This window comes from Pezoporus occidentalis, unplaced genomic scaffold, assembly GCF_034315485.1.
Source record: "Pezoporus occidentalis ecotype Australia unplaced genomic scaffold, CSIRO_AGI_Poc_V1 ctg11, whole genome shotgun sequence".
Classification (NCBI taxonomy): domain Eukaryota; kingdom Metazoa; phylum Chordata; class Aves; order Psittaciformes; family Psittacidae; genus Pezoporus; species Pezoporus occidentalis.
This window is the reverse complement of record NW_026912886.1, coordinates 7,659,568-7,677,180: the sequence shown is the minus strand read 5'-3', so window position 1 is coordinate 7,677,180 and position 17,613 is coordinate 7,659,568. Positions and strand designations below refer to the sequence as shown.

Here is a 17,613-nt window from a genome sequence, read left to right as displayed (position 1 = left end):
TTTTTTGTGGGACAGGAGAAGCAACAATTAGTTGCTTTGATTGAAATGACATTGAGAGATCACAACACTTTGTAAATGTTTTCTGTTTATTATCATTTCCTCCAGCAGATTCACTTCCAGTAAAATTGACCAATGCCAAGAGGTACATAGCACAAAGGCCTGCCTAAGCTGCGCTGGACTTAGACCCTGGCCTCCTCTCTGGCCTACTGGGGCAAAGAAGTGAAGACAGGCTACCATTTTAGAGAAATTAAAGACAACAGTACAGAGGCAGAAGTCCTGGCAAAAGCAAAACCAAAATACATGGGGGAAATTATTTGCTTTAACAGACGCAATTCTTCAGATTTTACAGTGAGAGTGGAGGCAGAGAAGACAAGCTGAGCAAGTTACCACTATGCCCTTGCACCCATTCTCCTGCTATTTCCCTTCCACTAGCAGTTGTGCACCAGCCCTTTAAGGAGTTGACTGTGCTTCCTAAACCAGCACAACATTATTTCCAGGAAAAAAAAAAAAAAAAAAAAGAAAAAAAGAAGCAGGTAGCTTTGATGTCAGAATGAATCAATTCAGATGCAAGCTGGGCAGAAAACTAAGGCATAGGGAAGGACCACGTGGCCATGACCAGGATGGGAACAAGGGAAGTAGGACATCCCCCTTTGGTAGCTGTTAAGATACTGGGTTAGCAAAGCAGCTGAGCTGATCTAAGCATACTGTCAAGGTACATCAAAATAATCCCTCAAAGCACACTTACTCCAGGCATCCAGGAAAATTGGATGAAGATCTGTCACACAAAAAGGCATTCTTTTTAAGCACCTGTATCCTGATGCTCAGGAAGCAAAGGAAGCTAAGATGGTATTTCTTTATTTCTTGGAGAGTTGCCAATGATGCAAGAACATGTTGCCTAAGGCCACATGTTAGGTGGGCAGATGCCCTGAGTTTGAGAATAGCATCCACTCTTGTCTGGCACTGATGATGGTTTTTCCCCATTCACAGTATAATTAAACCCCAACTAACTCCTAATAAATTAATTACAAAAGACTTTTTTTGTTCTGCTTGCAAGGTCTTTACATTTGTCAGAAAACCCCTGAAACATCTAGTAATGACACCCAAGAGGATAATCAAAAGACTAACCTTATCTTAGCAGTGCTAATTTTTCTACATTCTCTCTGCAGAAGAAAGAGAAGAGCTGCTCTGAATACCCCTCAGTCTCCGCTGAGCAAGCCTAGGGACTCACTGCCTAATTAGCTTTTGCAAATAATCTTCCCTCTGCAAAGTCTACCTGTATTCTGTACATCATCTACATGCAAGTGACCAGGAAACTTTTTTCTACAACTGAAACCAGGATTTTTCTGGACACAGGAAAACTTCAGTCTTGCATATTTTCTACACCAGGTAGAAAACACAGGCTGGAATTTACCGTATCGTACTGTCCGACAAAGTACTATGATTATACTAGTAAGAAGTATTTCTCTGGTGGGCTACAAAACACCAAGTACAACCAGATGATGCATTCAAACAAAGACACATTTGTTAGCAGCCTTCATCAGTGCAGGACGTTCACCTGTAACACTAGCTGGCAGTCCAAAACAGGACAAGGATGATGAGTGTTTTCTGCCCTTTTTCCCTACATAAGCAACATAAGACCACATTGTTTCACTAACGCATTTGAAACAATTACGGAGAATTTAACAGTGACAAGAACCCCAGTTCTACAGTACAGAGGTAGGGTTTACACAGGAAACTGCATGCATACAAACCAGGGATTTTTTCCAACAGCTGAAAACTTAAAGACGATTTTTCTGCCCAAGATTTATATAAAAGAAACCCAATAATAAGACGGACCAATTGCTTAATGAGGCAAAGGCATAAATCCTCATCAAGAGCATTTCTAACTTGGCACAATTTAAAAGGACAAAGGTTAGTTAAGGGGATATTTCTGCTTTTCAATGCCTCTGGCTGCAAAGCCAGTTAATGCCAGTTTGAGAGGTTAATGTCCATCCCAACCTCCAGGTCTTTGCTTAGTGTCCCTCACACGGGCCAAGGTAAGTGCTCACAGGGCAGTCAGCAGCATAACTCATGAACATTTTGAGCAGCACCGTTAAGGACTCGGTAAACTATAGCTTGTGAAATCAGGCTGAGTGAACCTCTTTCAACCAGTTCTGCATTCAGAGGCATTGCAACACCAGGCAATGCTAAGTTCCTAAAAGGTTCTCTAGGGTATTTGTCAGCTATGGTATCAGTGATTCATTACTCTTTCCTTAGTGTGAGATTACTTCCATCAGTGAGAATTCCTTCAAGAACACTCTCAAACATTTTGGCCAGAGGATCACCTCAGACGTGCACTTTTCTAATGCCTTCAGTTGAAGTTGTATTAAACTTGCTGTTTAACAAAATTCTGCAAACCACAGCTTTGACTATACTGCAGCCAAGGAACACAGGAGAAACTGGTAAGACTTGGGTATTTAAAACATTAACTGCACCTGCTCTTGTAGATCAACTGATTTATTTTTTTTTTGTAATTGAAGAGAAAGTTGATTAACAGTTCTGTAATTACACAACTGGTATTTTTTGGCTCCAATCATGTGTCACTTAAGCACATGCATAATTTAACCTATTCAGGTGACCGAAGTTATGCCTCACTAAATACTTACATGACCGCAGCAGCCACGGGGACAGGCTCTGAAAGGAATATGAGCCTTTGCAGACATGCTGTACCCACAAACTATTACACAGCATTAAGCTTACTACACAAAGCCAATATACATGCAATTTTAACCATGTTGTACACCATCGTGACCATCTTTGAACCTGGCCACATGGCTGCTGTGCTGAGCTCTGTCAGGTACATTACTAGAGCACGGCTTTGCTCTCTCCTGTTGCAAAGGAACAGGTTCAGCTTCTTGATAAACAGGAAAGGGAATAGCACTAAAAAGCAAATAAGCAGCATGTTAAGAACATGAAGGAAAAAAAAACAACCCAAAACTAGTGTTATTTTGTTATGCGAGGCAAGTTACCAGACGTGGATCATGTGCCAACAGCAATAACTTGAAGGGAGGAATCAAACTCATCTTGATTGATGGGAGGAGTCAAACTCATCTTGATGCAGGTCAGTTCACACAGACAGAATACAGCAGAATATTTGGTAAAAAAAAGCTATCTTACATGTGGTAGCACACATTCAGAAAAGAAGGTCAAGAAAAACATCCTGTGTAAACACGAATTTAGTTACAAAAGTATTCAAGCATAGCTACTACCTATCTGCAACACAATTAGACAAGGTTTGCAAGGCAATTTGGTTTATACCTTGAAGAGGCTATAGAACCCAACCTGTGATGGCTCAGCTCTATCCACACCTGCACAGAAGGCTGTAAGACTTAGAAAACACTGGTGTAGAGTGGGAGATAAATAGAGTAACCAAACACTACTAATACAATGTCACAAGTCAACTCTCAAGCACAACTCAGAGCAAGCTTCTAAACCAGCTTCACAGGTCATGACAAGTTTGAGGTACCACAACCCCGTTTTCCTAAGCCTCTGCACATGATCCCACCCTATGTCATACCACCACTGGTATTTACAGAGTCACATGGAGAGCTGATTCAGGGAAATGACCAACAAAATAATTAATCCTCAAAAAAGGGAAAAAGGGAAGAAAAAAAAAAAAGGTGATTAGATGTTTGTTCAATCTATAGCCCCAAACAGTGACTGAGTACAGAGGGAGACACAAAGACAGGTGGAACAGTGACAGCCAAAGCTTAGCAGAGTTCAGACTGGATTACAACCACACCTTTAAAGAAGAGTTTTGGCAGACGTGGGAGCAGCTAGTAAAGATATTATGGACTTGGAACATCAACCCTGACCCCTATCTTAGATTATGACCCTGCAACACACACAATTACACCTCAAGCACTTCAGGTCAGTCTTCGGAATTACACTGGCAATGAAGGAAGCAATTAACTCTATCCCAGCTGAAACCAGGACACGTGGGAGGACATGGATTGCTAAGTGATACTAGAAGTGCTCCAAGTCTAGAAATTTTTAAGCAATAGGTGCTTGTGAAATAGAATATTCTCAACATAGCAACTAGAAATTAATTTACAGAAGGCATAAATGTAAATTTATTTATTAAATTTAAAATTTACATTTTAGAAGTCAGGTCCACATTTCACAAAAACTGATTATCACTTTGCAGTACGCGGAGGAGAAAAACTTTCACAGGTATTAGGGTAAGAATCATCAGCCAGGGCCACCTTGCAAAATTCCACCCAGCACAAGTAGGGGGACTACAAAGTGAAAACATTTTCTGTTCACCTCTTAGCAAAGGTGACAAGAATCAAGTAGATAAGATAAAGAAAACAAGTACCTCTTTGGGTAGAGCTAAGTGGGAAGAATGCACGGAACAAAGGCTGGTATTCAGTTGCAATAACCATTGTGTTAGAACTGACTGAGAGGTAGGAGACACTTTCCCAGGCTTTAAAGATTACAGTTATATTACGGTGAAAGACTGAACACCTGATTAAATGAATTTAGAGCTGTAACTGAGAAAATGTTCTCAAGCAGGAACATATTAGTGTCCAACAGCAAAAATTCACTGCAGTCATTGCCTAAAAGGTTGTCAGTGAAAAATAAAACCAAAAAGTGAAAATTAAAAACAAATTAAAATTAGCAAACCAGAGCTTAATAGAAATATGAAAATTCTCAGAGCCTGCAGTTTGGTTTCTTTTTTAATCACATTCGATTAGTAGTAAACAATTGCAGAATCCACTAGCACTGGGAGGCATCCACACCAGACTTTTGGATCCATGACTAGGAAGCAAAAAGCCTGACCACCCTGCCACAGACCTTGAAATAGCTCCAAAGCTCTCCAACTCAGAAAGTGCCTTTCCAAATTGCTGGTAAGTCTAGACATTGATAAGATTCACACGTGCATAATTATCAGATGTAGACAACCTGTATGCACACATCTACCTACACTCCGAAACTGTGTATTAGCCAACTGCCAGCTTTGCAAACTACATGACAGACATTTAAACAAAACAAGTACTTCAAGTTGGACTGTATCTGAATGTAAACTGGTGATCTCCATGGACAGGTTGAAGATGAAGCAGCAATAAGGCTTCACAAGGGGTTTACAATAGCCGTTTCTGAAGTTGGATGATCTTCTAAAAACATTAGTTGTCCAACTACACACACCAGAGTCCCAATTCAGAACAAAACTAGCCTGTAAAATTCCAATTTTGCAGCTGTAGAAAATCAACAGATATGCCAGCACACATATTACAAGCCACTCTCCTTCGACTGAAATCAAATGAAATGAAGGTGCTTTGGGATATAGTAACTCAGCAAATGCTCATTTCCCATACACACAGAATTTAAATAGTTCAGGAAATCTGACAGTAGAAAAAGCGTGAAACAGCTTGAGTTAGACGGAGTTTGTAAGAGTCTTTAGGAAAAACTATATTGCTCTTAATAACGTAAGTATTAAATAATCTGTAACTTTGATACAATTTTTAGTATTAAAAAAAAAACCAAAAGCAAATGAAACCAAAAACGCAGACAGCCCCAGAATAAAGTTTAGTCCAAGCCTAAAACCTCAGCAACATCTTAATTTTGCTTTAGTTAAGGGGAAAAAAATATCTAACTTATAAATCAAGTTCAATCTGCTCTAATGCGCTGGCAGTTTGTTACCATACTTCAAACTCTCCTTGGCAATCAACCACTACATTTATGTTGCAGACTATTCCTGCAACATCCTCACACCATATGTTGTCAAAACATTTTCCACATGTTTCCACAAATATTCAAGTCCTTTCATAAGGCAGCAGCTTTTCAGAACTATCAGCACCGCAATCAGCAACACAGTTATTTTTCTTCCTGTATTTCCCATAGGTTTAGAACACTTTGCGCCCAATACTCAGGAAGGAAAAATAAAAAAGATACAGTTAAGTATAATAATGTTATTCACCCCAGTTTCTCTCATGTTTTTTTTTGTATTTTATTATCCCATCAGAAGTTCACTGGCCTTTCTTTCTTATTAAAAACAGAAGGGTAACAAATTTCCTCTGCTCGCCTAACAGCAATTAGACAACCTGTGCTGTCCCTACTTCCCTGCAAGAATTATAGTGCTGGGGAGAAAAACAAACTCAAGCTGTACTGTGGTTCCCGCAAACCTGGTAGTTATAGAAAGTGGCTCACGCCCTTGCTTTAAAACAGCTCCCATCTACTTTACATGCTAGGCAAAATATAGGTGTAAAGAAGGCTGAAAAAACCTCACCACTCCTCAAAAAAAAAAAAAAAATAGCATTCCCTTTGTCAGCACAACAGCTGTGATAGAGAATTGTCTCTGGAACACTTCTGCTTGGGTCTGTGGTCCCATCCAGCCAGATGCAATGGTTCAGCGTGCCAGGCAATGCTAGTTTAATGACTGACTGCTACCAAAAAGTCTCCTGCACATCCTACCTCCTCTCCTGTGCAGCGGCACCGATGCCCAGCTAATCCTGTGCTGAGCCAGGTCAGGAAGAAAAGCTCGCCAAGAAAAAGGTTTTGGGGGTTTACATTTTCTGTTCTTTCGTTAGATTAGCTTCTCCATTACTTGAAATACAAAACCATCTACAATTCAAGTAAAAGAAAAGCTAGGCTTAAAGTAATAAAAATAACAGCAACAAAGGATTAGGTAGATAATTTTCAGTATAAATTGTATCACAATATACTAACATGACACCATGATCTGTACATTCTCATTATGTGAGCAAAACAGATGGGACTGAATCAAATAAAGGACAACAACAACTTTTCAGAGAATACAATAGAGAAGAAAGGCTTCAGGCCACAGAACATGAAGAAAATGAAGTTTCACCAAGGGTCAGGTCAGTATCATGGATTATTTCTTGTAGAAATAATGAAGCATATAGACTCACTTGCCGGAGCCCAATACTACTTGTCAGTATCAGAGGTAAGAAGTAACATTATTTTTAATAAGTATCTTATCCAGATACTCACAGGGGGTGAGATTATTCATTACTTTACCTACTGAAAAGCCAATTATTGGAATTTCAACCAGTGAAGCTAAAATGCACCAAGACAAAGCTGTTCACGTTAGAAACAAAAAATGCGACCTCAAAGACAAAACTTCAGTTCTGGAAAAACACACACACTGATTTTCCTGTCAGTTTGTCTTTTAAAAAGTGGGACAAAAAAAGCAGAAATTATGTTACTTGTTTCAGCAAATTAACGTGGCATGCATATACTGCAGCCAAAGTAGACACAGTTAAAGGAAATCAGGGATTCCAAAAGAAATAAGTATATGTTTAAATAAAAATTAAAAAAAAAAAAGACAAAGATACATTTTTTCAGGTTAAGCATATTGGCATGAGAAGTATCATTTCATTGTCTTGATTCTTCAAGACAATTTTGAAGATGTGGCTTGTGAAAACATAAGCCACAATTTCAAAATCCAGCCTCAAGTCTTTAAAGACTGGAACTTTGAATGTGATTTCTTTCAGACAACATGCCAAGAGCATCCAAGTTCAGTAAAAGTGTCACTGCGTGTGCAGCTTTGTATTAAACTCCTAGTTAGGCGAATCAGACTCTTTCTGAGAAAGAAAACTGAATTTGATCTGCAAAATCCTGTCCAGCACACAAACTGTAGACTATAAAACCACCTCCCTTCACACACTTTTGGTCAAGTCCTCTTAGAGATTTATTTTGCAGCATTACCGGTGTAAAATGGGCAAAGCAATATGGCCAAACCCTACTGTGTCAGCATCAATTATTTAAGTTCAAAACAATATTGGTTTGTTTAGAAAACACTTATCTGTCATGACTGTCCACAAGGAGTGAATAGTTAATAGAAATGCACTTCATGAAGGGACATGAAAGAGAAGCAGGAAAAGTTTGGGTGTTGGTGCAAAGCTTCCTGGAAAGGGAAGCACAGCAAGTGGTAAAGATAACTAGGAGAGAAAGAGAGGAGGAGTTTGGATGCTGCAGCCTATCACCAGCAAAGCAGAACAAGCAGGGCTGATGTGACAAGACAAAAAGGTAAGGCAGCAAGACTAGCTAGGCTGAGCCCTGAGGGACAAGAGAAGAAATGAAACTTTAGAACACAAAAGAATACCACTCTCCAAGATAATCCACGCAGGGAGGTAGATGATCAGATAGAGCAGCTTTAAATACAAGCGAGATAACTGTTAAATGCAAGGTGATGTTTCAAGGTGCCTTTGTAGGACAAGTAAAAATTACCCTTCTGCTCCTGAGCTCAAGGAAAAAAAAATAAAATAAAATCAAAGTAAAACATCAGGAAACTAAGGTACAAACAGTCCATAACCAGCCTAAACAGTTCCACATGCACAAAGGGTTTTTCCCCCCCCACTTTAAATAGCAAAGTCAAGAATGGCCTCATACCAGAAGGTATGAAAGATGATCTAGCAGACACTTATCTCACCCACACAGACACATTAAAAGAAAAAAGAAAGACTGAGCTCCGGGAATTGCCACACTGAACATCTCACTCTTCAGAATAATTCCTGATTTAATGTTGGACACTGTCCAGCAATTCTTCAAAACTGCTAAATAGACATGGAGCAGCAGGCAAATTCCTAGCAAAATGAACCTGCATGTGTCCTATATTCAGTTCCAGGAAAGCACCTGTTAAACAGTGGCTTCAAAGTAGTTGATACACACGTGGTAAGTATAAAACATTGCAAACTGCTACATTGCCAGAAAAACTGCCAAGCCACGATCTATAATGGTTAAAAGAAATCTCTAGGTTTCTACACTGTCAGCACCAACACCAGCACTAAAATAACAAACAAAAAAAACCTCAAAAACTTAAAAAAAAAAAACAAAACCAAAGAACCCCCAAAATTTCAGTTGAGAAGAGCAAGCACCACACATGTAGGAGATGCTGAGTGTTCTTTCAAGTCAGACCAAAGGCTGCACTTTCAGCTTCTTCCTAGAAGACTGCTGGATTGGCAGATTCTAGAAAAAGCCCGCATTTCTACACAGCTCCCAGATACTGGCAAAAACGGAAAGCTCATGGGTAGGAATCCCTGCGGCTGTGAACAACATACTGTGAAATAAAGCACCTTTAAAACAAAATAAAGTACCTGACTAGAAGTTCAAGCAGGCTGTAGCAATGCAAATGCACACTCCACTTAGATTTTCAAAATTATCTTAAAGCACTTGATGCGATAGCTCACTTTAAATTCTGTAAATATCAATTAAGGAAGACACTTCTAAGGATAAAGAACTGATCAGCAGCCAGAAGAAGGAAGAGCTGGAATTAAAACTGTGCTTTCTTTGCAGAAGCTCACACACTCCCTTGTCCATGACAAGGTGTAGAAATCGTGAAGATGAAACAGGTAGAAGATCAGAACAGCTGCATCCCGGAGAACCACATGGTCCACCGTATGGACGCCGGTAGCAGATAAAGCCCTGAAGGGGGGGCACACCAGTACTCATCAGAGGTTACGGTTCCAGGCGGTGAACCCCCGGCGCAGGACCAGCTCCCACAGCGCTGCCCCGAGGCGCGGGGGGCTGCGGGGCAGCCGGGAAGCGCTGGCCGGCCCCGAGGGCACCACGCAGACGGCTCCGCTGGGCAGGGCCCGCCGGGACCTGGGGGTCGCGGGCGTCGGGCGGGCACTGAGGGAACGACGCCGGACACCGCGAGAGGACGGGCCCGAGGCGCCCGAGCCCGCGCCACCTCTTCCGGCCCGGCGGTGACAGCCCCGAGGGGTCCCTCCTTCTCACAGCCGGCGAGGGCAAGGGAACAGCCGCCGCACCACGGCATGAGAAGGGCCGCGGCGGATGAGGGCGGCTGCGACAGCCGGGACCCAGCGCAGCCGGCTGGGGCAGGTCTGATGCAGCGCCCCCTCAGCCCGACCCGTCCCTTTCCCCCAGCCCCCGCCGCCCTCACCATTCTCCTCAGGGCCGGGCTGGGTCTCGGCGCCGACTCTGGTTCTCCTCGCGCCGGGTAGCTCCTGCTCGTGGTTCGGCGTCGGCGGTGGCGGGGCCTGTCTCCATCTATCGGGGCTGAGCTCGGCTGCAGCTGAGGGCTGGGTGAGAAGCCGGGAGAGGACAACGCTCCGGGGGTGACGGGAGGAGCGGGACAAGGAGGACAGCGCTCGCTCGACTCCGCACCGGGACTCAGCGCTGGCAGCAGCCTCGGCCCGGCGCCTCTTTCTCATAATTGTGCGACTCCGCCGGCTGAGAACCGCGGCGCTGCCGCGTCAGCGCGACCCGCCCCCGGGAGGAGGGGGACGCCGGAGCGGGGCTCACCGCCCCTCGGTCGCATGTGGCGCTGCGGGCCGCGCCGGGCGGCCCAGGGAGGACCGGAGATGGAGGCACGGCGGAGGGCTTCCACCTTCCCGCACGAAGGGGGAGCCCCGAGCAAGCGCAAGTGGGTGGCAGGCGGCCGTGCCCCCCTTGTGCTGTTTGTGAGGTAGAGGCCAAAGTGACGCTAAACATAGAGCTTCCCGGGACAGGAACACGCCTGCCTGGAAACGCGTGGTTCAAAGCGGGAAGCTGCTCCCGACAGCCCCGTTTCTGCACGAAAGCATCGCCCCGACACCGGCTGTCGCGGCCCCGGGAAGCGCTGTGTCAGAGCACATCTCAAGTCACGGGCCTCGATAAAGTGAGCCCGCGTTATTTCTTTTTTAAACCACACAACAGGGAGCAGAGTTAGTTAAGATTCAATGAAGATTTCTTGCTCATCGTGCTCATAGCATGGCAGTGCCACCATTAGCAGAGGGTCACCCACACCTCAGTCTGAGAAAAATGGGAGAAAAGTTGGTTTCGGATGGGAAAAGACAGATGCATTTCTTCCACTTCAGTCAACTCTGTCCCCAGCTTAGATCTGGCACTGCCCAGAGCAGTAACTTACCTTCTGCAGTCAGCAAACTTGGCAAATCAGTATCATGAATAAAAAGCCTCGTGCAGTCATTTCCACTACTTGTTCCATTACATCTTTTGCAACAAACTGTATTATGGAATAAACAGCATTTGTAAGGGAAGAAAAAGAGAGCAATTAAGTTTGGTTCAAGTTATTTGTATTCCCCTAAGTATGAAAAAAAAATCTAGACAAATCACATAAAATTTATGTCTGACACTAATTTTTATGTAGGACATATTCAACCAGACAGCTCAGTGCTTCCTTTGCAATTAAAACATAGTTCAAAAGCAAGTTAAATCTAGCTCAGAGTTCCTGGTACCATTTCTAACATACCACAGCCACAGGAGAGTGATAATTTTGTGTAAACTTAATCAGAACGCTCAAATTCATTTTACAACTTTAATTGTGAGGCCTCATCATTTGTCAGCACTGTTGTGACAGAACGGTGAACCATGACAGTAATATCACTCTTCAGCCCCTGAGGCTCCATAAACCACCAAATTTACTAGATCCATTGTTAGAAATGCATGGGCAAAAAATCAAACCAAACACTTGAAAGCAACAGAATTGGCAGCTATTACTTTAACCAAACTGTAGATAAAAACAGCCTCTCATTAGCAGCTACTTAGCAGGGCTAGTCCAGTAGTAAATTCTGGTAGCAGCAGAACCCATTTGCTCAAACAATAGGCACAAATTTCAGAAGACCCAACACAAGGGTAGTTCAGCTCCAAAATTAGGGTGTTGCTGCAGGATGTTCCTCTGCTGCAGGGGAGCTCCTAAAGCTTGGTTAACATCACAAGAATTTATGCTATTTTACATAGCTATGAAAATTAGGCTCCTAGGACTCTCAATTTCCATAGAATAGGAAAATTAGGCGTTTCCAGGGAAAAATTAATTCAGTTCTGAGTACAAGATCTCACAACTAACAGGCTAAATTCACTCTCTTACTGCAGAAGAAATCCAAAGCCTGCTGATTCACAGCTACTTGTTCCCACACAGATTCCCACGTGCTAGTGCTAGTTCTTGGCTTACAGAGCAGTAACAGAAGAAGCAGTGGAAAGCCAGTAAATTTTTCTCTGGAGAGGGTTCAAGCACTTTCCAAAGGAAAGCAGAGAAAATGGGGGAATTCTCAATTCTTCAGCTAATACCATAAAGCATTTCTGACAAACTACCACGTCTGCTTCCTCGCTTGATGTTTTCCCCTAATTAATCAATCCAAACCTCCTCACATCCCACATGAAGATAATAAGCAAGTTCTTCTATAACTAGGTCATTCTATATGAAGCTATACTGACTTCATCTATGGGCTATACTGACTTGATTCACATGGTAATCGTGTTTGAGAATGATAAATCCAAGAGTTAGAAGGAGCAAGGGAATTAGGAAAAAATATCTGGAGGCCAGCCTGGGCATGAGATTTCTCTGGTACAAGCTATTGTTTTAGGAGAACATGCTTGAGGTGAGGAATTTTCCATGCCTTTTTTTTTCCCCTGTTGATACTGAAAAACTGTAAAGAGCTTGACATCAAATTGTTCAAGAGTTAAACTGTTTGCGATAAGCTTAGATGGAGAGACAGCACACTGTTTCACTGGAACAGCTTGTGAAGAAAATGAAAGGAAAATGAGTCATCGACATCCTCTCTGCCTCACTCTGGCTGCAGGGAGAACGTCAGCCTTCAGAGTGCTGTGAAGGGGGGCAGGACACAGCACCACAGTAAAGTACACCCTCATGACCTGGGAGTGATGGCACATGGCATAAGGAAGTCACCTTATATCCCTTTATTACTTTCATTAGCCATACAGAACATGATGTGGCTAGCAGAGTTAGTCATCCAAAAAGAGTGACTTCTCGTACAGTCAGATGTTAAATCCTGTAAATCACTGCACCTCAGCCTCAGAGGGAAGTGTTACCTTCCAACCATACCAATAGTCAACTCAAAATTCTTCCAGTATCTCCTTCCAAATCAACAACTGTCAGCTCTGAATAAGGCAATAACAACGCATTATTTTAAACCTTATTGCATTTAAGGACCTTTAACCTGAAGCAAGCTTCTGTTATCTAAAATGGAATATAACTGGGTTAAATATGCTGTGTGGTTCCTATCTCATTTTTATATCTCAAATCAAACTATCAGTCTGTCACTGGCACTTTATGTTGAGTTTGTTATGTAATCATCACAAGAACTAGTAATATTTGTGATGTCAACCTTAATAGGTTTTACATCGCATTAAACCAGCTGTAACTTGATCTCAGTGCAGTTAAGGGCTAAAGGACTGCAGGAAACCTCTCTAAGGAAGCCCTTATCTCAGGGTTTTCTGCTGGCAATATCCAGCAGCCAGGATGAGACTCACTCACCCTCATGTTGATGAAATACTGACTCAGGCACAGAAAGAAAAAAGTAAAATAGATCACTCTCTTTATGAGAAATTAAATGAGTTACCATTAAAGTAATTTGGGTTTGACTTCTTGTTTGTTTGAGTCCCTAAAAAATTTTACCAGAAACTCTGCTATTATTCAGCTGCTCTTTTAAAGCTGTTCAACGTACGTGCTGGAGTTCAGGCAGTTAAATCAGATACAAATGCCAACTGATAAGGAGATCTAGTTAATATCCTACTCAAGGTCAGACAGATTCTGCATAGAAAACATTTTTGTCCCTTACTAAAGTAATCTGTGGCAGAAAAGAGGTATTACTCATTCACTTCTTCACTTTTCTTACTCTTAAGATGGGTGAGTTCTCCCACATGATTTTTTTTTTGCCACAGGTTTGTCCATTTCTGACAGGTCTGGGTAAACTGGGGTAAATCAGGCGTGCAGCTACAGCTGCAGTCCCAACTCACCACTTTTATGTTCCAACTGCTATTCCCAAACACTGGAGATACTTATTTTTTCAACCTGAAAGTTTAAAATTGGTCAAGTAAGGCAAAGAAGCATACAATGACACAGGTTAACAGTGTCTGTGAGTCTCCTCTGTTATTTGTGAAGGGTTTTTCTAGTGCTGGAGTTGCCACATTTCTGGGTAAGTATTTTGCCTGATATATCTCAGATAATACACAAAGCAACATCACAAACACACAACTTTTCAGCAATTCCAAATATGTAATTTCAAAATGAAGTAGAAACAGCTTATTACTGTGAAGCACACCACTTAAGAAATATAACCTAAAAGGAGGAGACTTGTTTCTGTTGAAGCCAGGAAAAATAAAATTTTTAAAAAAGTGTAATTTCACAGTTTTTAAATTGTTCAGAAGTTCTGGTCACTGTCAGTACATGGTACACTCATGTACTGGAGACATCATCTTCTGATGAGGTCCCAAAGGTTTAATCATCTTTTTGCATTATGCCAAGTTTCCTCAAAAACAAAAGTAGTTAGTCTAAACAATGTGTTACCTTTAACAGCTGAGATGTATTCCATCAAAGGAAACAAGTGCCTTAACTGTACATTCAAGAAACAGGTCATAAAAGCTAAAGTAAAAATAATGTGCAAAAATTTTGCATATTTATCAGTCACAGAACAAATTATCCCCTGTAACTGACTGAGACTCACAGCATACAATGTATGTATTTAAATTGCTCATGTATTAAAAATTGGCTGACATCTTACTGTACAAAGTAATTAAAAGAAGGGATCATAGAGGCAGCACACCTTTAGAGATAAAAGAGCTGATCTGGTATCACCCAAAGGCCACTAGTGCAGTTGAGAGTTCAGCGCCCCTCTAATCCTGAGACCCTATCATGACAGCACAAGGGGCATTTTCACTGCATCTATAAGGGCTAGAGCATTTTACAAAGCCAGCCATTTACTTTGCAACTCACAGATCAGGAAGCTCCATGAGGCTCCTCATCTTTTTGTGCTGTCCCATTTTTCTGGGACTGGCAACTTATGACCAGCACTAGGAAAAGGCTGTACAGTGGCTTTCGGATGGCAACACAAAGGGCCCATGACCCTCCAAGCTCAGAGTGTAAACCCAGGAACTCAAGTGCTATTTTGGGGTATGGCTTGTCACGTCTAAATCAGGTAAATGAAAGCGTGAGTTTTCCACTTCTAAAATCTGCATGAAAGATATTCCATATCAATAGGAAGGGATATCCAAGTTCATGAGCTGATAGAGAGCACACAGTAGATCCAAATGCGCAATTTTTCCTTTGATGTGCTCCATAGTGTGCAAAAAGAGATACTACCCAACCCATCAATTAAAGTATAATGTAAGCATGTCCTGCATTTGGGAATATGATACACTACTTACTGCTCAGAAAACTATGTTTCAGAGTTTAACCAACACAGGCCGAAATCTTGCACAAAATTGCCAAGGGTGTGCCTCCCTGTGTCTCTACTTACATGTGTTAAACCAGGACAGTCTGGGGACATTTACACCAGAGTGGTGACCCTTTGCAAGTTCTTATCAGTGTCTGCCTACCTTAAAAAAAAAAACCCAACCAAAAACCAAGAACACACCTACCCCCCCCAAACTAACCAACCAACCAACAAACCCCTAAAACACACCAAGAAACACAAACACCTAAAAACAAGCTTTCCTGGGAAAATTGTTCCTCCTGCAGTCTTTGGGCTTACAAATTCTTGCTTTGAGTTTTCATTTGCTAGCAGCCAGCTGGTGCAGGCAGCGAGGCCGCCCTTGCGTAGAGATACTCCATGTGCAAGCAGCAGAGGTGCAGCATCTCCTTCCATGAAGGCACTGCCCCAAACAGTGGCAGCCAGAGGTGCTGCTTCTCCATGCAGCCAGGCAGCAGCAGGCAGCAATGCCAGCATAGCGTGACAGTCTAAACAAACTGCTTTTCAAGAACAGGGCAGAAGGTCAAATGAACTGCTTCCTGACTTTTATAAACTGGAGACAAGTTCACAGGTATACTTACACAGCTGTTTCTTGAAATTTCTTTTAAATCCAGGGATAGGTATCTCATAATCAAAACGGTAAAACTGTAGGTGAGCATATACAGGACTAGTCTTAATTGTCTAACTGAATTCTTATTTGACAGAGACCCTGACAAAAGTATCACTTGGTCCTGCAGAAGTGTGCTGTTCCATTTCTTAGAGAGAAAGGCACCAGTGGGCGTGCATTTGCTCTTTTTCCATTGTTACTGTAATGTAAATTTACTTTTTAAATATTTCTGAACCAGCTACTAGAGAGATACTCACCTACTAGAGGAATAGCTGCTAGTTTCCTGCAGTCTGCCTTAAATCCTCAAAGATGGATCAATTTCCCACCATAGTTTGTTTACCTTTTGAAAGACACATTAAAAGGACCTAAATTTTCTTGCAGCTTTGATACAGACACATCACAACAAAGCTTGACATTAAAGTAACCGAGTCATTATTGCACTTTTAAAGGTACCAATACCTGTTTTATTTCCTGGTATTCCCAAGCATATACAATACAGAAGTTGATATATTCTCATGGTCTTTCTGCAAAACACAAGGAGAGCCAGCACACGTGCACTGGTAAAACTGTAAAAATCTTTTCTTTTGTTTTCCAAATCTAAGCCAGGTTATTACACGAACACTAATACAACCCAGAAAGTCACTGAGACTGTAACACAGATAAGGATGTGCAGAAGATAAGCTATTGGTTTAAGTTACTGGTGGATTGAGCTGGTGGGTATGACTGCTGCATTTTTAAGAGAGTCCAAATGATTAAACCACCTCATAAACACCCATATTCATGCTGGAACAGAGGAACTTATTATTGTGCAAAACAAAGTAATGTGGAAAGACACTTAAAAAACATGCTGGTATTGCCCAAAATAGAAAATAGGAGGAAAGAAAGGAGCTGAGTGAAAAAAAGACATCAGAATACCTGAGCACACTCTTAAAAAGCTGAAAGGGAGCTCTTTGATCTAAACACTTTCTAGGTTAAAAGGCCTTTGAGCAGCAAGCAAAATCCCTATTCTCAGCTATTTAATGCCTTCTGTGTTCAGGGAAACAGGATCTTGCACATTCTTTATAAATAAGAGAAATTCCAGAGATACCTGAGCCTCCATCATCAGCCTCTCTGAAGAACACAGAACCTTGATCACTCAGTTCTGACAAAAAGGGTGACAATCTGAGTTGCTCTCCTCCTTTCCTTGGAAATTAGAAAGATAAAACACCGAGTAAAATGTGCATATGGATTACATGAAAATAGTGCTTTAGCTTCTGGAAGCATTACAAATCCAAAGACAACTTTTAAGTATGCTTAAATCTAATAATTTAGTAAAAGTAAATAATTCCATATTGGGTGTGTGTGAACCAAACCCATACTGTCATGATAAAATGAGATTTTCTATGAAAACAAGAAAAAATAAATCGCACATTATTCAAGCTGGAAAATGAGCAGAAAATACCTTAATAATCAGAACAGTAGAGCTGCAATGCTCCTCTGTAGATTGCCTAGTTCACCCTCCCTGCCAGGCCTGGGTCCACCTGTATTTTAAATGTCTCCAAGGATGGAGACTCCACAACCTCTCTGGGCAACCTGGTCCAGTGTTTGACCACACTCGCAGTGAAAAGCTTTTTCTTACATCTAAATGGAATTATATGGTAAAGATGGGACCGATATAAACAGGCAAGGATTTGTTAACTAAAAATGGTAAACCCCTTCCTTAGAAGAAACTGCCTCTCTTCTGCTTGCAATTTTCAAGCCTCTGAGATTTGCAGTTTTGCTACCATCAAATGTACCAGACTTAACAAGGGAATGCAGGGGGAACAGATGGTGCAGTTCACTGATTGCAGTTGTGTC

General features: G+C 41.8%; 1 protein-coding gene across 1 annotated transcript in view; it reads right to left on the bottom strand.

The window, feature by feature from the left end:
* The window catches only part of TRPM7 (transient receptor potential cation channel subfamily M member 7), a 61,307-nt gene extending 51,266 nt beyond the window's left edge, over window positions 1-10,041 (bottom strand). The window contains exon 1 of the mRNA XM_062629082.1: window positions 9,908-10,041. Coding sequence (XP_062485066.1) covers window positions 9,908-9,910 — 3 coding nt within the window. The 5' untranslated portion in view covers window positions 9,911-10,041. The remainder of the gene's footprint in view (window positions 1-9,907) is intronic.
* Between the last annotated feature and the right edge of the window lie 7,572 nt (window positions 10,042-17,613).